This window comes from Colias croceus, chromosome 23, assembly GCF_905220415.1.
Source record: "Colias croceus chromosome 23, ilColCroc2.1".
Classification (NCBI taxonomy): Eukaryota; Metazoa; Arthropoda; class Insecta; order Lepidoptera; family Pieridae; genus Colias; species Colias croceus.
This window is the reverse complement of record NC_059559.1, coordinates 7,493,173-7,515,617: the sequence shown is the minus strand read 5'-3', so window position 1 is coordinate 7,515,617 and position 22,445 is coordinate 7,493,173. Positions and strand designations below refer to the sequence as shown.

Genomic DNA, 22,445 nt, shown 5'->3' with positions numbered 1-22,445 from the left:
TCGCGGGCTGCTTGCAGCCCGCGCACAACGCACCAGCTAGTTTATTATATATAAAGCTACACTACCACTCACTCACTGACATCGGTTTTCTCGGAAACTACGTGGAAAGTGGGGGGGATTTCGATGTGATCGTGTAGAGGTGCGCCGAGTGACCAGAGGAAAAATATAGCGATCTGGATCATCTTCGAATACCGAGTGGACCCCTGGAGGTGCGCAAAAACGGTGCCACCTGGAGGGGGGGTGTCTGAACAAAAAATGCTCAGAACTGGTGGCGATTACCAGGGGAGGTGGAAAAATGGGGATTTTCGCGAAAACAAGATGGCCGCCGTACTTTGCCAAAATCGCCGTTTATGAATCCTTACGTCCCAAATTTGGCACACGTGCTCTGTTCGAGCCGGCGAATCGATCGGTGCCCCGTTCGAGTGGCTCCGGGCCCCCGTTTCCAACTTCCATACAACGTAAAATCCAACGGCCCGCGGAAACGGTGCGAGTTGGGTGGGGGGTCCCGGAACTAAAAATGATCAGCACCCTGGGACGCTACCAGGGAGCCATAGTGGGTCGCTCGATTTTGGATTTTTTCCATTTTTGGCGCAAACATAAAAACGTAAATTTAGACGAGGTGGCGCATCGCGGAAATACACTCACACCATGTTCGTACTCGCCCAGCTCCCAGGATATCCAGAAAAATCCGAAATCTTAAACTTTCCCACATCTCGCGAAGACGGTCAACGGCCCGCGCAAACGGTAGCAGCTGCATCTGGGGTGCTCGAACTAAACTTGGAGTAGACCTCGAGCAATTACCACAGATAGTGAAAAAAATTCAAAATGGCGGAAAAAATGGCCGCCGCCATACAAATTCTAAAACGGCCATCGCTGGTCCGATTGCGCTGAAACTTGGCACAGAGGCTTTAATCGAGCCGCATATTAAGTTGGCATACTCATAATCGAGTTTCCATCGCTGGTTTCCGAGTTTCATACAACGCGAAATTCGACGGCTCTCCGAAACGGCGCGAGATGGATGGGGGGTGTAGAACTAAAAAATGATCAGGAAGATGGGGGGCTACCAGGGCAATCGAGAAATTTCTAATTGGACGCAATTTTTTTTTTCAAAAATGGCCAATTTTTCAAAGCAAGATGGTGGCGCCGGTTACTTCACGATCGGTCTGAAAATTGACTTCTGTGCTTGAATCGGCCAGATTTACAAAACTGCATACTTAGAATTTCTCTCCGACCCCCGGTTTCCATTTTCCATACATCACGAAATTCAACGGCTCTCTGAACCGGTGACAGGTAGGTCGGGGTCGCCGAAGTAAAAAATACTTCAAAACCTGGTCCGCTTCCAGGCATATAATTTTTTTTGGTAAAATGCTAAATTTTTTTTTTCGAAAATTTTGTATGGAAATTTCCATAGTAGGAAGGGTGATTGAATAGCAACGGCAAAGGACGGCGCCGCGGGCTGCTTGCTGCCCGCGCACCGCGCTACTTCGAGGGTTGACAGCCTCCCGGAGTAGAAAATATTTATTAACTTTTGAACTACCGCACGAGCCAAGCGAGCGAAGCGAGCGAGTCACGGCGGCGGCCAGCGTAAATATTCAAATAGGTAGCGAGGAGCGAAGCGACGAGCGTGTAAGGTTAACTTTTGAACTACCACACGAGCCAAGCGAGCGAAGCGAGCGAGTCACGGCAGCGGCCGGCGTAAATATTCAAATAGGTAGCGAGGAGCGAAGCGACGAGCGTGTTAGTTTAACTTTTGAACTACCTACCGCACGAGCCAAGCGAGCGAAGCGAGCGAGTCACGGCAGCGGCTGGCGTAAATATTCAAATAGGTAGCGAGGAGCGAAGCGACGAGCGTGTTAGGTTAACTTTTGAACTACCTACCGCACGAGCCAAGCGAGCGAAGCGAGCGAGTCACGGCAGCGACCAGCGTAAATATTCAAATAGGTAGCGAGGAGCGAAGCGACGAGCGTGTTATGTTAACTTTTGAACTACCTACCGCACGAGCCAAGCGAGCGAAGGGAAGGAATCACGGCAGAGGCCGGCGTAAATATTCAAATAGGTAGCGAGGAGCGAAGCGACGAGCGTGTAAGGTTAACTTTTGAACTACCTACCGCACGAGCCAAGCGAGCGAAGCGAGCGAGTCGTGGCAGCGGCCGGCGTAAATATTCAAATAGGTAGCGAGGAGCGAAGCGACGAGCGTGTTAGCATAGCTCTTGAACAGTTTATTATAAAAATTCACTGCCCGCTATCGATAAGACGTTTCAAAAATTTTACCAATATTTGAATAAGTAATTTATAAGCAGTTTCGACTGACTGTAGAATCGCTGTTAGATCGCTGACAGATGTTACAAATGGAAAGGAAATTCGAATGCATTTTCAAATGACTGAAGATTTCTGCCCTGGGATGAGCCGCGAGCTGCTTGCAGCTCGCGCACCACGCACCCTCGAAGGTGAAACGCTCCCCGGAATAGAAAATATTTGTATTTGAAATTTATAAGCACTTCCGATTGACTGTGGAATCGCTGTTAGCAGATAATAGCAAATTGACAGGGAATTTTAATGCATTTTCAAATGACTGAAGATTTCTGCCCTGGGATGCTTCGCGGGCTGCTTGCAGCCCGCGCACCACGCACCCTCGAAGGTGGACAGCCCCCCGGAATAGAAAATATTTTAATGGGGAATTTATAAGTACTTCCGATTTACTGTGGAATCGCTGTTAGCAGATAAAAGCAAATTGACGGGGAATTTTAACGCATTTTCTAATGACTGAAGATTTTTGTCCCTGGGATGTACCGCGGGCTGCAAGCAGCCCGCGGACCATGCAGCCTCGATGGTGGATAGCCCCCCGTAATAGAAAATATTTGAATGGGGAATTTATAAGCAGTTTCGACTGACTGTAGAATCAGTGTTAGCAGATGTTACAAATGGAAAGGAAATTCGAATGCATTTTCAAATGACTGAAGATTTCTGCCCTGGGATGAGCCGCGAGCTGCTTGCAGCTCGCGCACCACGCACCCTCGAAGGTGGACAGCCCCCCGGAATAGAAAATATTTTAATGGGGAATTTATAAGTACTTCCGATTGACTGTGGAATCGCTGTTAGCAGATAAAAGCAAATTGACGGGGAATTTTAACGCATTTTCAAATGACTGAAGATTTAAGCCCTGGGATGCTTCGCGGGCTGCTTGCAGCCCGCGCACTACGCTCCCTCGAAGGTTGACAGCCTCCAAGAGTGGAAAATACTTGAATGGGGAATTTATAAGCATTACCGACTGACTGTAGAATCGCTGTTAGCAGATGTAACAAATGGACAGAAAATTCTAACACATTTTCTAATGACTGCCCTATTGCTTCAACCCAGGGGCAAAAGGGGCTCGCGGGCTGCTTGCAGCCCGCGCACAACGCACCAGCTAGTCATATATATATAAAGCTACACTACCACTCACTCACTGACTGACTGACATCGGGTTTCTCGGAAACTACGCGGAAAGTTGGGGGGATTTCGACGTGACCGTGTAGAGGTGCGCCGAGTGACCACCGGAAAAATATTGACATCTCCAACACCCTGGACAAGAGAGTGGACCCCTGGAGGTGCGCAGAAACGGTGCCACCTGGAGGGGGGGTGTCTGAACAAAAAATGCTCGGAACTGGTGGCGATTACCAGGGGAGGTGGAAAAATGGGGATTTTCGCGAAAACAAGATGGCCGCCGTACTTTGCCAAAATCGCCGTTTATGAATCCTTACGTCTCAAATTTGGCACACGTGCTCTATTCGAGCTGGCGAATCGATCGGTACCCCGTTCGAGTGGCTCCGGGCCCCAGTTTCCAACTTTCATACAACGTAAACTCCAACGGCCTGCGGAAACGGTGCGAGTTGGGTTGGGGGTCCCGGAACTAAAAATGATCACCACCCTGGGACGCTACCAGGGAGCCATAGTGGGACGCTCGATTTTGGAATTTTTCCATTTTTGGCGCAAACATAAAAACGTAAATTTAGACGAGGTGGTGCAATGGAGAAATACACCAATGACGCATTCGTACTCGCCCAGCTTCCAGGATATCCAGAAAAATCCGAAATCTTAAACTTTCCCTCATCTCTCGAAGACGGTCAACTGCCCGCGCAAACGGTAACAGATACATCTGGGGTGCTCGAACTAAACTTGTAGTAGACCTCGAGCAATTACCACAGATAGTGAAAAAATTCAAAATGGCGGAAAAAATGGCCGCCGCCATACAAATTCTAAAACGGCCATCGCTGGTCTGATCGCGCTGAAACTTGGCACAGGGGCTTTAATCGAGTCGCATATTAAGTTGGCATACTCATAATCGAGTTTCCATCGCTGGTTTCCGAGTTTCATACAACGCAAAATTCGACGGCTCTCTAAAACGGCGCGAGATAGGTGGGGGGTGTGGAACTAAAAAATGATCAGGAAGATGGGGTGCTACCAGGGCAATCGAGAAATTTCAAATTTGACGCAATTTTTTTTTTCAAAAATGGCCAATTTTTTGAGGCAAGATGGTGGCGCCGGTTTCTTCACTATCGGTCTGAAAATTGACTTCTGTGCTCTGATTGGTCAGATTTACAAAACTGCATACTCAGAATTTCTCTCCGACCCCCGGTTTCCATTTTCCATACATCACGAAATTCAACGGCTCTCTGAACTGGTGGCACTTAGGTTGGGGTCACCAAGGTAAAAAATGTTTAAAAACTTGGTCCGCTTCCAGGCACATAAAAATTTTTGCTAAAAAGCGAAATTTTTTTTTTCGAAAATTTTGTATGGAAATTTCCATAGTAGGAAGGGTAATTGAATAGCATCGGCAAAAGACGGCACCGCGGGCTGCTTGCTGCCCGCGCACCGCGCAACTTCGAGGGTTGACAGCCTCCCGGAGTAGAAAATATTTATTAACTTTTGAACTACCGCACGAGCCAAGCGAGCGAAGCGAGCGAGTCACGGCAGCGGCCAGCGTAAATATTCAAATAGGTAGCGAGGAGCGAAGCGACGAGCGTGTTAGGTTAACTTTTGAACTACTTACCGCACGAGCCAAGCGAGCGAAGCGAGCGAGTCGCGTCAACGGCCGGCCTAAATATTCAAATAGGTAGCGAGGAGCGAAGCGACGAGCGTGTTAGGTTAACTCTTGAACAGTTTATTATGAAAAGTCACTGCCCGCTATCGATAAGACGTTTCAAAAATTTTACCAATATTTGAATAAGTAATTTATAAGCAGTTTAGGTAGCGAGGAGCGAAGCGACGAGCGTGTAAGGTTAACTTTTGAACTACCACACGAGCCATGCGAGCGAAGCGAGCGAGTCACGACAGCGGCCGGCCTAAATATTCAAATAGGTAGCGAGGAGCGAAGCGACGAGCGTGTTAGGTTACCTTTTGAACTACCTACCGCACGAGCCAAGCGAGCGAAGCGAGCGAGTTGCGGCAGCGGCCGGCCTAAATATTCAAATAGGTAGCGAGGAGCGAAGCGACGAGCGTGTTAGGTTAACTCTTGAACAGTTTATTATGAAAAGTCACTGCCCGCTATCGATAAGACGTTTCAAAAATTTTACCATTATTTGAATAAGTAATTTATAAGCAGTTTAGGTAGCGAGGAGCGAAGCGACAAGCGTGTAAGGTTAACTTTTGAACTACCACACGAGCCATGCGAGCGAAGCGAGCGAGTCACGACAGCGGCTGGCCTAAATATTCAAATAGGTAGCAAGGAGCGAAGCGACGAGCATGTTAGGTTAACTTTTGAACTACCTATCGCACGAGCCAAGCGAGCGAAGCGAGCGAGTCGCGGCAGCGGCTGGCCTAAATATTCAAATAGGTAGCGAGGAGCGAAGCGACGAGCGTGTTAGGTTAACTCTTGAGTTTATTATGAAAAGTCACTGCCCGCTATCGATAAGACGTTTCAAAAATTTAACAATATTTGAATAAGTAATTTATAAGCAGTTTCGACTGACTGTAGAATCGCTGTAAGCAGATGTTACAAATGGAAAGGAAATTCGAATGCATTTTCAAATGTCTGAAGATTTCTGCCCTGGGATGAGCCGCGAGCTGCTTGTAGCTCGCGCACCACGCACCCTCGAAGGTGAACCGCCCCCCGGAATAGAAAATATTTGAATTTGAAATTTATAAGCACTTCCGATTGACTGTGGAATCGCTGTTAGCAGATAATAGCAAATTGACGGGGAATTTTAATGCATTTTCAAATGACTGAAGATTTCTGCCCTGGGATGCTTCGCGGGCTGCAAGCAGCCCGCGAAGCATCCCAGGGCTGCAAGCAGCCCGCGCACTACGCTCCCTCGAAGGTGGACAGCCTCCCGGAGTGGAAAATACTTGAATGTGGAATTTATAAGCATTACCGACTGACTGTAGAATCGCTGTTAGCAGATGTAACAAATGGACAGAAAATTCGAATTTATTTTCAAATGACTGCCCTATTGCTTCAACCCAGGGGCAAAAGGGGCTCGCGGGCTGCTTGCAGCCCGCGCACAACGCACCTTCGAAGGTCGACAGCATTCCAGAATAGAAAATATTTGATTTATAAGCACTTCCGATTGACTGTGGAATCGCTGTTAGCAGAAAATTACAAAAGGACTGGGAATTCTAACACATTTTCTAATGACTGCCCTATTGCTTCAACCCAGGGGCAAAAGGGGCTCGCGGGCTGCTTGCAGCCCGCGCACAACGCACCAGCTAGTTATAATATATAAAGCTACACTACCACTGACTGACTGACTGACATCGGGTTTCTCGGAAACTACGCGGAAAGTTGGGGGGATTTCGACGTGACCGTGTAGAGGTGCGCCGAGTAACCACCGGAAAAATATTGACATCTCCAACACCCTGGACAAGAGAGTGGACCCCTGGAGGTGCGCAAAAACGGTGGCACTTGGAGGGGGGGTGTCTGAACAAAAAATGCTCGGAACTTTGCCAAAATCGCCGTTTATGAATCCTTACGTCTCAAATTTGGCACACGTGCTCTGTTCGAGCCGGCGAATCGATCGGTGCCCCGTTCGAGTGGCTCCGGGCCCCCGTTTCCAACTTCCATACAACATAAACTCCAACGGCCCGCGGAAACGGTGCGAGTTGGGTGGGGGGTCCCGGAACTAAAAATGATCAACACCCTGGGACGCTACCAGGGAGCCATTGTGGGACGCTCGATTTTGGAATTTTTCCATTTTTGGCGCAAACATAAAAACGTAAATTTAGACGAGGTGGTGCAATGGAGAAATACACCAATGATGCATTCGTACTCGCCCAGCTCCCAGGATATCCAGAAAAATCCGAAATCTTAAACTTTCCCTCATCTCTCGAAGACGGTCAACGGCCCGCGCAAACGGTAGCAGCTACATCTGGGGTGCTCAAACTAAACTTGTAGTAGACCTCGAGCAATTACCACAGATAGTGAAAAAAATTCAAAATGGCGGAAAAAATGGCCGCCGCCATACAAATTCTAAAATGGTCATCTCTGGTACGATCGCGCTGAAACTTGGCACAGGGGCTTTAGTCGAGCCGCACATTGAGATGGCATACTCATAATCGAGTTTCCATCGCTGGTTTCCGAGTTTCATACAACGCGAAATTCGACGGCTCTCCAAAACGGCACTAGATAGCCGGGGGGTGTAGAACTAAAAATTGATCAGGAAGATGGGGCGCTCCCAGGGCAATCGAGAAATTTCAAATTGGACGCAATTTTTTTTTCAAAAATGGCCAATTTTTCAAAGCAAGTTGGTGGCGCCGGTTCCGTCACGATCGGTCTCAAAATTGACTTCTGTGCTCTGATTGGTCAGATTTACAAAACTGCATACTCAGAATTTCTCTCCGACCCCCGGTTTCCATTTTCCATACATCACGAAATTCAACGGCTCTCTGAACTGGTGGCACTTAGGTTGGGGTCACCAAGGTAAAAAATGTTTAAAAACTTGGTCCGCTTTCAGGCACATAAAAATTTTTGCTAAAAAGCGAAATTTTTTTTTTCGAAAATTTTGTATGGAAATTTCCATAGTAGGAAGGGTAATTGAATAGCATCGGCAAAAGACGGCACCGCGGGCTGCTTGCTGCCCGCGCACCGCGCAACCTCGAGGGTCGACAGCCTCCCGGAGTAGAAAATATTTATTAACTTTTGAACTACCGCACGAACCAAGCGAGCGAAGCGAGCGAGTCACGGCAGCGGCCGGCGTAAATATTCAAATAGGTAGCGAGGAGCGAAGCGACGAGCGTGTAAGGTTAACTTATGAACTACCTACCACACGAGCCAAGCGAGCGAAGCGAGCGAGTCACGGCAGCGGCCGGCGTAAATATTGAAAGAAGTAGCGAGGAGCGAAGCGACGAGCGAGTTAGGTTAAATTTCGAACTACAGCAGTAGCCAAGCGAGCGAAGCGAGCAAGTCACGTCAGTGGCTGGCGTAAATATTCAAAGAAGTAGCGAGGAGCGAAGCGACGAGCGTGTTAGGTTAACTCTTGAACAGTTTATTATGAAAAGTCACTGCCCGCTATCGATAAGACGTTTAAAAAATTTTACCAATATTTGAATAAGTAATTTATAAGCAGTTTAGGTAGCGAGGAGTGAAGCGACGAGCGTATAATAGCATCGGCAAAAGACGGCACCGCGGGCTGCTTGCTGCCCGCGCACCGCGCAACCTCGAGGGTCGACAGCCTCCCGGAGTAGAAAATATTTATTAACTTTTTGAACTACCACACGAGCCATACGAGCAAAGCGAGCGAGTCACGGCAGCGGCCGGCCTAAATATTCAAATAGGAAGCGACGAGCGTGTTAGGTTAACTTTTGAACTACCTATCGCACGAGCCAAGCGAGCGAAGCGAGCGAGTCGCGGCAGCGGCCGGCCTAAATATTCAAATAGGTAGCGAGGAGCGAAGCGACGAGCGTGTTAGGTTAACTCTTGAACAGTTTATTATGAAAAGTCACTGCCCGCTATCGATAAGACGTTTCAAAAATTTAACAATATTTGAATAAGTAATTTATAAGCAGTTTCGACTGACTGTAGAATCGCTGTTAGCAGATGTTACAAATGGAAAGGAAATTCGAATGCATTTTCAAATGACTGAAGATTTCTGCCCTGGGATGAGCCGCGAGCTGCTTGCAGCTCGCGCACCACGCACCCTCGAAGGTGGACAGCCCCCCGGAATAGAAAATTTTGAATGGGGAATTTATAAGCATTACCGACTGACTGTAGAATCGCTGTTAGGAGATGTAACAAATGGATAGGAAATTTGAATGCATTTTCAAATGACTGAAGATTTCTGCCCTGGGATGAGCCGCGAGCTGCTTGCAGCTCGCGCACCATGCACCCTCGAAGGTAAACCGCCCCCCGGAATAGAAAATATTTGAATTTGAAATTTGTAAGCACTTCCGATTGACTGTGGAATCGCTGTTTGCAGATAATAGCAAATTGACGGGGAATTTTAATGCATTTTCAAATGACTGAAGATTTCTGTCCTGGGATGCTTCGCGGGCTGCTTGCAGCCCGCGCACTACGCTCCCTCGAAGGTGGACAGCCTCCCGGAGTCGAAAATACTTGAATGGGGAATTTATAAGCATTACCGACTGACTGTAGAATCGCTGTTAGCAGATGTAACAAATGGACAGAAAATTCGAATTTATTTTCAAATGACTGCCCTTTTGCTTCAACCCAGGGGCAAAAGGGGCTCCCTCCCTCGAAGGTGGACAGCCTCCCGGAGTGGAAAATACTTGAATGGGGAATTTATAAGCATTAACGACTGACTGTAGAATCGCTGTTAGCAGATGTAACAAATGGACAGAAAATCCGAATATATTTTCAAATGACTGCCCTATTGCTTCAACCCAGGGGCAAAAGGGGCTCGCGGGCTGCTTGCAGCCCGCGCACAACGCACCAGCTAGTATAAGATTATAAAGCTGAAGAGTTTGTTTGTTTGAACGCGCTAATGTCAGGAACTACTCGTCCGATTTGAAAAATTCTTTCGGTGTTAGATAGCCTATTTATCGAGGAAGGCTATAGACTATATATCATCACGCTAAGACCAACAGGAACGGAGCCACGCGGGTGAAACCGCGGGGCGCGGCTAGTAATATTATAAACTAGCTGTTCCCCGCGGTTTCACTCGCATTGCTCCGCTCCTGTTGGTCTTAGCGTGATGATATATAGTCTATAGCCTTCCTCGATAAATAGGCTATCTAACACCGAAAGAATTTTTCAAATCGGACGAGTAGTTAGTTTAGTTAGTTTAGTAGTTAGGACATTAGCGCGTTCAAAAAAACAAACAAACAAACTCTTCAGCAAAACCTTATAAATTATATACTAAAACCTTCCACTCGAATCACTCTATCTATTAAAAAAAAACCGCATCAAAATCCGTTGCATAGTTTTAAAGATTTAAGAATACAAAGTGACATAGGGACAGAGAAAGCGACTTTGTTTTATACTATGTAGTGATTTTTGAACATACCTTGAGCGGCTTCTAATAATTCGCTTCTGGTCCAAACAAATTCGGAGAGACAAAGCGCCTGTTGGTATACTGCGTGCTGAAATTCAAATATGTTAAATTAAAAAAATTCATATTATGCATAAATAGTCGATGAAAAATCAAGTGTGTGCCGAGCACACGTGTCAGAAGTGAAACGTTATTTGGCAAGATTTAAAGATACCAAATCGCCTTAATCCATGACGTGACGTTATTGCCATGACCTTGAAATTTTACTCTCAATGCTCCTAAAGAAGTTTCACGTCAGAAACGCCAAGAACATACGCTCACATCTATACTAATATTATAAAGCTGACGTGTTTTTTTTTTGTTGATTTGAACGCGCTAATCTCGGGAACTACTGGTCCGATTTGAAAAATTCTTTCGGTGTTAGATAGCCCATTTATCGAGGAAGGCTATAGGCTATCATCTCGCTCGCAACAGGAGCGGAGTACTGCGGGTAAAACCGCGGGGCACAGCTAGTACCTGATACGGCTGTTCCGCCTCAAAGTTCTTGATGGCTCTAATGTGGTTCTCCTTCATGATCTCGAACCGTTTGGGATCCGCCGTGAAGTCGATCACACGGGAGAGAACTTTCTCCAGCAGTACCGCTTGCTTGTCGTCGTAGCCTTCTATTGTTATCTGTGTTAAACAAAGAAAATACAATATTTATACATATTATATATATTACACTAGCTTTCCGCCCGCGGCTTCGCCCGCGTTTTCAAAGAAAAACCCATAGTTCCCGTTCCCGTGGGATTTCCGGGATAAAAACTATCCTTTATGTTAATCCAAGTTACCCTCTATATGTGTGCTAAATTTCATTGTAATCGGTTCAGTAGTATTTGCGTGAAAGAGTAACTAATACACACATACACATGCTCACAAACTTTCGCATTTATAATGTTAGTAGGATATTATAGTCGAGCCAATTTAATAGGCAACATTTGACGACTATCAATTTTATCGTAGGGCTTAAAAACATCGATTAAAGTAAATTAATCGACACGGACTTGAAACACATGTCAATTTTAAAATTAATTAGGCGAATCCCTGTCCCAGTAATATACTTTCTTTCGTTAATTTAATAAACGATTATAATGAGCAAAATATGACCAGTACATACAAGCGAATGCTTATTCTAACTCCACTTTGACAAACTATTTTAGTGTAAACAGGTTTAGAGCATTCTTTCAATGTTTTTAGCGCATTCGAATAGATTTTATGCAATGTTCTAATACTGAACAACACTGCAGACTAATGGTGTGTGTAGTGTAGTGCAGTGTAGTGCAGTGCAGTGCAGTGTAGTGTAGTGTACTGTAGTGCAGTGTACTGTAGTGTAGTGTACTGTAGTGCAGTGTGCAGTGCAGTGCAGTGCAGTGCAGTGTGCAGTGCAGTGCAGTGCAGCACAGTGCAGTGTAGTGTACTGTAGTGTACTGTAGTGTAGTGTACTGTAGTGCAGTGTAGTGTAGTGTAATGTACTGTACTGTAGTGTAGTGTACTCACGCTCAGGCCGTGCTTCCCGTTGGCGAGGCTGGCGCGCAGCGAGGCGAGGTCGGCCGCGTACGCGAGCTGCTGCAGCGCGTCGCGGGCGAGCGCCGCCCACAGCGTGCACAGGTTGCACTGCGCGGGCGACGCGTAGCACAGCGGGCTACGAATGTAACCTCACTTGTAGTAATGGACTACAAAACAACTGGCTTAAGCTAGCACAGCGGGCTACAAATGTAACGCCACTTGTAGTAATGGACTACAAAACAACTGGCTTAAGCTAGCACAGCAGGCTTGTTGTATTGGGCTACAAACACGACTCGTTAAAGCTAGTGCTATGTTGTTGTTAGTACTACGTAATTGTACGACAAATCACCACATGCGTGGGTAGCAATGCGGGCTACAAATCACTCGTTGTATTGGGCTACAAACATCTTATAGTATAGCTTGTGCTGTGTGTTATAATGAGCTAAAACACGACTTGCTTTAGCTAGATATACCCTAGCTCTGTCACTCGCACGTAAGAAAATGCTTCCGTTAGCAGAAAAGCAATGACATCCGCGTCCCGTACGAACGGGTAAGATATATGCTAGTATTAATAACTATAGTAGAGCCATTTTAATAGGCAACATTAATTGACAGTTCAACAAAATTCAAAAACGTAACCTAGTAACGACGACATAGAATAACATGATATTTCGTTTTGTTAGAACTGCACATTTGCTTAACTTTTTTAAATTACAATTACATATTTATAATAATAATGACCAATACAAGCAATTTTAAGATTTCATTTTACTGATAAACCATTCTAAACATAATAAACAATTTCTGAATTGAAGAACTGACGTCGCTACAATTATGTGTCAATAAACCTTTTTTCTTTTTAAATACCAGAGACGTTACTCTAAAAATCGAAATCTGACATCTAGAATCGAATGCATTGATTACTTTTGAATAAAAATCATCATAAATTAATAAATTCGATTGACAAATGTTTCAAATCCGTATCGATTAACTCACTTTAATCGATGTTTTCTATGCAGGTTACCTCTTTTCGAAGATAAAATTGATAGACGTCAAATGTTGCCTATTAAGTTGGCTCGACTATAAAATCACAATCACCTGATAAAAGATTGCCAAAAATGTAAAGCGGCGATGAATAGAGCATTCATTGAAATTAATATCTTATTTCGTGGAAGTAATGTTCTAAAGTTTTTTTATCACTCATTAGAAAACTCTGCCTAATACACGCGTAGGCAGAGTTTTGCTTAGGACTATTTTTGATAGTCTAAAGTAAACTTTGTTACGTAACGCGTAACTGCGCTAGTTTATTTAGCTTCCATTTCTTTCACGCATACGGTTAGACAAAATTATTTTAAGCATACTCGTGGTTTTAATTATATTTCTTCATTAGTGTTATGGTATACAAATAGGTTAAAACAGGACCGTCTGCCTGTCTGTCTGTCCGTACTTTTGTCTCCAGGGTATATCTCATGAACCGGGATAATAAGACAGTTAAAATTTTCAAAAGTTTTTTTTTATTGCCGTTATAACAAAAAATAAAAAACTGAGTTAAGCAACGATTGGCGCGGTCATAAATTGGATGGGTGACAAAAAATTGCAGATGCTTATTTTTACTGAAGTTACACAAGCGCCAGACTTACAACTATAAAATACACTGTGGGGTTTTTAATGATTTCAACTTTTAATAGTATTTATGAAAAATCTTGTTTTAAAACTAGCGTCTGTTCAAAATCTCGCCTTCATTAGAATTCTCGCCTGAATTAATCTTCCGACAGATAAAAATAAACGAGGAATGCGATAGAAATTATTTTCACTACACTTACAGTAAGCTCTAAGTTAGTAACCCATATAAAAATGAAACAATATTTTAAAAGTTATCAATAATTTATTTAAAATGAAAAGGACCTAGAATAGAACCTTGTGAAACAACATGCAAAAAAAATCTGTGACAGGTGAGATTTAGCCTTCCAATAAAACTTTTTGCATGCTGTTAGATAAATATAAAACTCAAATCTTGAGCATATTCCATAAAAAGTTAGTTTTCATATAAAAAATATGTGCACGAATGAAAGCTTTAGAAAGATCACAAACGATAATTTTTGCATTTTATTGATGACTCCAAGCTTCATTTATATATTTTAGGAGAACACAGCAGCATCAGTGAATACAAATTATTCCTCACGAAGCAGCCTACTAAATTGTATAAACACTAAGTTGTATAAAAAGAGTTTATGCCCAGCACACGTGTCAGAAGTGAAACTTCTTTCGCAAGATTCAAAGATACCAAAATCATCGCCTTATTCAATGGCGTGACGGTATTGCCATGACGCGACCTTGAAATTTTACTCTCGACGCGCCTAAAGAAGTTTCACTTCAAAAACAATATCGCTTTAAAACTACGAAACGGATATTGATGCGGTTTTTTCAATAGATAAAGGGCAAAATGCTTAGTTTAAAGTAAATATTTACCTGACCAAATCCAGCGTAATGAAGGCTTTGGGCAATTTGAACTCGTTGTCTCGCTTGAACCACGCGCGCATTAGTGGTGTGTCCTATACAAAAAAAAAAAATAATTGAATTATTGTTTAGTGTTGTTTTTTTTAAGCTATTGCATAGCTTCTATCGCGGGCCTTGAGCGCGGGGACCGAATCGAGAAATTCCGTAACGAAAAAACCTCACGCTCCCCACTCCTTGGGGCGGAGGTGTGGCTTGAAGGCATACCATGCAATAGCGCAACCGCCCCAGTCCCCGAGTGACACACGTCGTTTTTTTGTCAAAAATTGTTGCATTTCCAGTATTCTTGCTTATTTTTGACATGCTTTTATCAGATTCACCTGTATGATTGTAAATTTGTATGTAACTGACTCCGTAAGTATCGATTTTCACCCACTTATCTGACAGATAGATAAGACCGCCTCCTTGGTACAGTGGTTGACACGTGAGCGTAGAACCGAGGGGTCCTGGGTTCGATTCCCGGTGAACGAAGAAAAATAAAATGTCTCGGTCTGGCAGGACACAGAAGGCTGATCACCTACTTGTCCCTAAATAAAATCGATCAGTGAAACAGATGTATGAATAATGCATCTGCCCCTTACCCCACTAGGGGACATGGGACTTCATTTTTTTATCAGACAAATATTCATAAAATTATTGTATATTCTTTAAGTGGGTTCGTCTTAATAAAGTGTGTTTTTTTTGTTTCCTAATTGTGTTTATTATAATGTTGTTTATGTTAAGTTAGTACTTGCTTTTTAGTGACTATAAAAATGCCACGGTGAAACTGGTGCAGATAAGGCAGGTCTACAGTATATTTTCTTTTATCTCTTAATGTATGTGTGTGTATATATTTGTATATCTATTCTCTACGTCTTTGTGTGTGTGTGTACATCTCACCCTTATAATTATAGGTGCAACAGCCTCCGCTGTAGGATCAGGTTCGGTCTCCAACTCAAGGCGGCTTGGAATAAACTCATTGGGGGGTGGTAAGTGTAGAGAGGGGGGTGGTTTGGCTTCCCTCCATTCCTGGGGATGTAAGGTTTTTTCATTAATACATTTTATGGAATTAATCAGTTTCTAAAGTAATAATAAAATTTTACTTTAATCAATAAAAATAATATATCATCCTATTTACCTTTTTTTTGTATAAGAATTAAGAAGCTGGCGGAAATTAAATTGTAGGAAAAAAAATCCAAAATTTCCGATCGTTTTTGTCCGAAATATTAATAACTAGGTTCCCGTGGGATTTCCGGGATTGCGTTATTTTCCCGGGATAAAAAAAAATAGCCTATGTCCTTTCTCGGGTATCAAAATATCTCCATACCAAATTTCATGAATATTGGTTCAGTAGTTTAGGCGTGATTGAGTAACAGACAGAGTTACTTTCGCATTTATAATATTAGTATGGATTTATTCAAACTTGACAAATCAAGATATATTTGTCCTATAAAAATGACCAAAAAAACAAAAAAACACGTAAAAAATAAAAAGAAGAGATAGCAATGTACCTTAAGTTTCTCTTCCTCAATGTCCTCTTGCAGATATTTAGTTCCGTACCACGGCTCTGTCTGTGTGCATCTCTCCGCAAAACACCTGCAATTAGCGCCATCAATTATGATATAGCCGTTCATAGGATTTCGGATGCATGCTCCACATGTGGATTTTTTGTGATGGAAGGTGCCTTAGAATTTTTGTTAGAAAGTGCGTGTGAGATTTCTTTTGTATGTAGTTATGTGTCTGTTTGTCTATCGCACTCACATATACATATGTGTAGAGTGCCTAAAATATAGAAATTGTTTTCTATTAGGATCATCATCAGTTTTTTGGCATATTATTATAATATATGATGTTACATACCTACTTATGTATTTTGTAAAATTAAATTGTAAAACTGACATGATTTAAAAGAGCAACTATGGAGTTTCTTGCCGGTTCTTCTCCATAGATACTGCTTTCCGATCCGTGGTAAATGTTAAAAATATGTAATGACGATTCAAAAGTGCTTCCAGAAGAAGTCTAATTGAATAAATAAATGTTTGAGTTTGAGTTTGATTGAGTTTGATTGTTAGTTGATGACCAATTTTATTTATGTAACATGTTCTGTGACATTTTAGAAGAGTGGTCATAGTTAATTTTCTTTGCTGAATAATTATATCATCCCTTTTTTCAATTCTTAAAAATTCGTACCTAAGTACCACCGTTTTCGAAACAAAAAAAGGAAAAATCGCCTGTGCACACTTAACGATTACACCCTGTATATCATCTTCCTTCATGTGTGTGTGTATGTATGTATGTATGTTCACTCACTTGGCAACAACAGCGATCCTCACTCGATCCGGCACGAGCAGCTCGAGCATGTCGCTGATGAGGTCCGGTCTCCATTCCGAAAGGAGATAGTATGCGCTTAAGACGTCTTGTATTGGGAACTCCTGTTAGGTAAATTAGTGTTTTATTACATTTTACACAGACAAACTAATTATTGTATAAAAAAAGTGTACACACGTAAGAAGTGAAACTTCTTTATGCCCTTATTTTTCAAAAAATAATTTACTATATGCAACTTTACAGAAATACGTCGAATCACGCGTGGTAGGGATAAGAAAAAGATGGCGCGTAACGGAAAAATGTCACGCGTAACGAAATGTTACACTCAATTTTTCCCAACCCCGATAAAGAAGTTTCACTTCAATTAAGTTATTTGTGTATTTATTACAGAACTGGCAACAATGTTGATTATTTAAGTTCGTATTCTTATGTGTTTTAATGATATCACACATCTTTAAGTGTTAGTGTCCGTTCACGTTGTAAGTACAATTTTTATAGATTTTGTCCACTTTAAATATTAGTGTAACTTTGAAAGAGTGCAATTTACATGTCAATTTAATTTAAAGTGACGATGCAACTTTACGTGTCAATGCAACTTTACATGTCAATGCAACTTTACGTGTCAATGCAAACATTTCAATGCAACTTTACGTGTCAATGCAATTTTGCGTGTCAATACGACTTAAAGTGATGTCACTTTACCACGAATCAATCTTGCTTTAAGTGTTAGTACTATTAAGTATTAGTGTGTATTTAATGTAAGTGTGTTTGTAACTTATAAGTGCAATTTTACGTTATGGTACCACTTAAAATGTTAACGATACCTTAAGTTTTAGTACAACTTTAATAATTCTAAGTGTAATTGTAGGTGTAAATAAATAAATATCTCAGGACAATTTTCACACACGGCACGATCTGATCCCATATTAAGCTTTCGCTTGTGTTATGGAAACCAGATGGCTGATAAACATACATTATAAATAAATACTTATATAGATAATTAACAGACACAGAGCAATCTATGTTCATCACACAAATATATGCCCCGGGTGGGAATCGAACCCACGACCTCTGGCTTGGAAGGCAGGGCCACTACCAACCAAGCCAACCGGTCAGTCATCGAATGTAAGTGTAGGTGTAGGTGTAAGTGTAAGTGTAAGTGTAGATGGTCACCTGCAGCTGATGCACGTGTGCGAGCGCAAGTGTTCGCGGCTCAAGAGTGTCGCGGAAGCGGAAGTCGAGCGACATCAGCTCGCGCTGCTCCTCCCACACCCAGCGCATCGGGCCCGTTGTACGGAGCAGCGATATGTACTGTGCAGACAGACAGACATACATACAGTCGTACAGTGACAGTATCGTGACAGACATAGATACACACGTACATCGTACAGTGAGACAGACACACACAATCGTACAAGTGCTCTGTACTGTATAAACTGAGAGACATACATACATACAGATTTTGAAAATAACTACGATAAAAAAACAGACTTCAAAAACGGAAAAGTGAAAAAAAATCTTATAAATAACTACATATTATTTAGATGTACTATTTACTAAATAGTTATTTCAAAAATTCTAACTAAGTATCTCTCTCCCTCTTCTCTCTCTCCCTCTCTCCGTCCCTCTTTCAGTCTCTGTCTCCGTCTCTCTCTCCGTGCCTTTATCCGCCCCCCTCTCCGTCACTCTCTCCGTACCTCTCCGCCCCTCTCCGTCACTCTCTCCGTACCTCTCCGTCCCTATCTCCATCTCTACGTCTCTCCATCCCTCTCTCTGTCCCTCTCTCTCCCTCTCTCCGTCCCTCTCTCTCAATCTCTCCGTCCCTCTCTCGCTCTCTCCATCCCTCTCTCTCTCCCTCTCTCCCTCTCTCCGTCCCTCTATCCCTCTGTCCATCCATCTCTCCCTCTCTCCGTACGTCTCTCCGTCCCTCTCTCCCTTTCTCCGTCCTCTCTCCCTCTCTCCGTACCTCTCTCCCTCCCTCTCTCCGTCATCTCTCCCTCTCTCTGTCCGTCTCTCTCTCCGTCTCTCCGTCCTCTCGCCCTCTCTCTGTCCGTCTCTCCCTCCCTCTCTCCGTCCCCCTCTCCCTCTCTCCATCCCTCTCTCCCTCTCTCCGTACCTCTCTCCCCCTCTCCCTCCCTCACTGCCTCCCTCTCTCCCTCCCTCTCTCCCTCCCTCTCTCCGTACCTCTCTCCCCCTCTCCCTCCCTCACTGCCTCCCTCTCTCCCTCCCTCTCTCCGTACCTCTCTCCCCCTCTCCGTCCCTCTCTCTGTCCGTCTCTCTCTCCGTCTCTCCCTCCTCTCTCCCTCTCTCCATCCCTCTCTCCCTCTCTCACTCCCTCTCTCCGTCCCTCTCTCCGTACCTCTCTCCCTCTCTCCGTACCTCTCTCCCTCCCTCTCCCTGTACCTCTCTCCCTCCCTCTCTCCGTTACGCTCTCCCTCTCTAAATCCCTCTCTCCCTCTCTCCGTACCTCTCTCACTCCCTCTCTCCGTCCCTCTCTCCCTCTCTCCGTCCCTCTCTCCCTCCCTCTCTCCGTCCCTCTCTCCCTCTCTCCGTCCTCTCTACCTCTCTCTGTCCGTCTCTCCCTCCCTCTCTCCGTCCCCCTCTCCCTCTATCCGTACCTCTCTCCCTCTCTGTCCCTCTCTTCCTCGCTCTCTCCGTCCCTCTATCCCTCTGTCCAGCCCTCTCTCCGTACCTCTGTCCAGCCCTCTCTCCGTACCTCTCTCCGTCCCTCTCTCCCTCTCTCCGTACTCTCTCCCTCTCTCTTTCCATCTCTCCCTCCCTCTCTCCGTCCCCCTCTCCCTCTCTCCATCCCTCTCTCCCTCTCTCCGTACCTCTCTCCCTCCCTCTCTCCCTCCCCCTCTCCGTCCCTCTCTCCCTCTCTCCATCCCTGTCTCCCTCTCCCCGTACCTCTCTCCGTCCCTCTCTCCGTCCTCTCTCCCTCTCTCCCCCTCTCTCCGTCATCTCTCCCTCTCTCTGTCCGTCTCTCCCTCCCTCTCTCCGTCCCCCTCTCCCTCTCTCCATCCCTCTCTCCCTCTCTCCGTACCTCTCTCCCCCTCTCCCTCCCTCACTGCCTCCCTCTCTCCCTCCCTCTCTCCCTCCCTCTCTCCGTACCTCTCTCCCCCTCTCCCTCCCTCACTGCCTCCCTCTCTCCCTCCCTCTCTCCGTACCTCTCTCCCCCTCTCCGTCCCTCTCTCTGTCCGTCTCTCTCTCCGTCTCTCCCTCCTCTCTCCCTCTCTCCGTCCCTCTCTCCCTCTCTCACTCCCTCTCTCCGTCCCTCTCTCCGTACCTCTCTCCCTCTCTCCGTACCTCTCTCCCTCCCTCTCCCTGTACCTCTCTCCCTCCCTCTCTCCGTTACGCTCTCCCTCTCTACATCCCTCTCTCCCTCTCTCCGTACCTCTCTCACTCCCTCTCTCCGTCCCTCTCTCCCTCTCTCCGTCCCTCTCTCCCTCCCTCTCTCCGTCCCTCTCTCCCTCTCTCCGTCCTCTCTACCTCTCTCTGTCCGTCTCTCCCTCCCTCTCTCCGTCCCCCTCTCCCTCTATCCGTACCTCTCTCCCTCTCTGTCCCTCTCTTCCTCGCTCTCTCCGTCCCTCTATCCCTCTGTCCAGCCCTCTCTCCGTACCTCTGTCCAGCCCTCTCTCCGTACCTCTCTCCGTCCCTCTCTCCCTCTCTCCGTACTCTCTCCCTCTCTCTTTCCATCTCTCCCTCCCTCTCTCCGTCCCCCTCTCCCTCTCTCCATCCCTCTCTCCCTCTCTCCGTACCTCTCTCCCTCCCTCTCTCCCTCCCCCTCTCCGTCCCTCTCTCCCTCTCTCCATCCCTGTCTCCCTCTCCCCGTACCTCTCTCCGTCCCTCTCTCCGTCCTCTCTCCCTCTCTCCCTCCCTCCCTCACTCCGTCCCTCTCTCCCTCTGTCCATCCCTCTCTCCCTCTCTCCGTCCCTCTCTCCCTCTCTCCGTAACTCTCTCCGTCCCTCTCTCCCTCTCTCCGTCCCTCTCTCCCTCTCTCCATCCCTGTCTCCCTCTCCCCGTACCTCTCTCCGTCCCTCTCTCCGTCCTCTCTCCCTCTCTCCCTCCCTCCCTCTCTCCATCCCTCTCTCCCTCTCTCCGTCCCTCTCTCCCTCTCTCCGTAACTCTCTCCGTCCCTCTCTCCCTCTCTCCGTCCCTCTCACCTGAAACACAAGTGTGACGATATCGTCCACATGTTTAACCCCATCCTCAGTGAGGTCCACTTGGACGCCGAAGAAACCGAACCCGCGGGCTCCGAGACGAGTGCCGCCCACTAAACTGTAATAAAATAAATATAAATATATGAATTTGATATTTTTGGGTTGGTCAAATGCTTTTTAATTTTTTTTATACAGTATAGAAATATTCGATTACGAGAACGGGATTCGAACGGAAGGATTAAATAAAACAACAAATTATTAGTTTTTTTTTTTTTTTTTCATTATCATTTAGTTCGATTCCCGGTCAATGCAAGTGAATGTCGAAAATCTTTGTATGCAGTTGTAACATAAAATTACTTATTAGTCTTGTAGGCTAGATTGTAATTTGTATAAGGTGCTATTTTAATTAGCAACCTTATTTAATAAAAAAAAAAAAAAAAAAAAAAAAAAGTTGTATTTATTTTTAAAGATAAAGGAATGTTTCCTTTCAACAATATTTGCTATCTCGAGTATTTTAAGTACTTTCCCTCCAGGGCCCATCGATTTCCACACTGTATATCTCTCTCGTCCGAATAATGTGCTCCAAGTTAATAAATAAATAAATAAACATACCTATTACACCAGCCGCGCGCTTTGAGCTCAGCGAGCAAACTGCCCGGACCCTCGTGCCCCAGGAGGTGGGAGAGATAGTGGCCCGGCTGTAATATACCATATATATGTAAGCGCGTTTAATTTAACGATAAAATTATATTTTAAAAGTAAATCAGTTTAATTATTTAAATAATTATCAATTGGATAAAAGTATTAACAATCATTTAATTATCAAGTAATAATAATATTTCATGTCGTATTCGAAATAATGGGCCATCCATTAATCACGTGATGTTTTTTTTTGGCATTTATTGACTCCCCCTCCCCCTTGGTGATACGTGGTGAGGTTTAAGACTACCCCTCCCCCCTCCCCCCTATATCACGTGTATTTTTTCGTACCTGCAAAGAATCAATTTTTTATTTATAAAAAAATACTGGTAAGTATAAGTATCATCTAATTTTATTTTTAAGACTACTATAGTAAACGTTCAGAGGTAGACAGAAAGGTTGCAGTTTGTTTTTGAATGACATAAAAATAATGAAAGAAATGCGAAAAAGTTGTACGTGTTTGACTAAAAATATGCCGCTTTTCGGTTGAGTATCGCGCGTTTGCCGAAAAAATAAATACACGTGATATATTACTATACCCCCCTCCCCCTTGTGATATTTCGTGATGTTTTGATGAACCCCTCCCCCCCCCTTTCAAGCCTCACGTGATTAATGGACAGCCCCTAACGATAAAAACAACACAAACAACACCTGCGCTGACTCACACAGTCACACCACTCGAGTAGTTGTTTTGATCGTCCTATAAATAACGGTCGCCTGCAGTTGCGAGTCATTCTTGTCTTTTTTCGAGTAAAGATCTCTAAGAAATTTTATATTAGTATTTATTTACGTAATACAA

At 44.6% G+C, this 22,445-nt stretch overlaps 1 protein-coding gene across 3 annotated transcripts in view; it reads right to left on the bottom strand.

Moving 5' to 3' along the window:
- LOC123702141 (insulin-degrading enzyme) overlaps positions 1 to 22,445 on the bottom strand; it is a 49,181-nt gene that overhangs the window by 20,160 nt on the left and 6,576 nt on the right. For all 3 annotated transcript variants that reach the window (XM_045649800.1, XM_045649801.1, XM_045649803.1), the window contains exons 9-18: positions 21,560 to 21,645; positions 20,951 to 21,065; positions 17,961 to 18,098; positions 16,770 to 16,891; positions 15,971 to 16,055; positions 15,360 to 15,488; positions 14,436 to 14,518; positions 11,958 to 12,102; positions 10,938 to 11,093; positions 10,437 to 10,512 (exon numbers count right to left, since the gene is read on the bottom strand). In XM_045649800.1, coding sequence (XP_045505756.1) covers positions 10,437 to 10,512; positions 10,938 to 11,093; positions 11,958 to 12,102; positions 14,436 to 14,518; positions 15,360 to 15,488; positions 15,971 to 16,055; positions 16,770 to 16,891; positions 17,961 to 18,098; positions 20,951 to 21,065; positions 21,560 to 21,645 — 1,135 coding nt within the window. The remainder of the gene's footprint in view (positions 1 to 10,436; positions 10,513 to 10,937; positions 11,094 to 11,957; positions 12,103 to 14,435; positions 14,519 to 15,359; positions 15,489 to 15,970; positions 16,056 to 16,769; positions 16,892 to 17,960; positions 18,099 to 20,950; positions 21,066 to 21,559; positions 21,646 to 22,445) is intronic.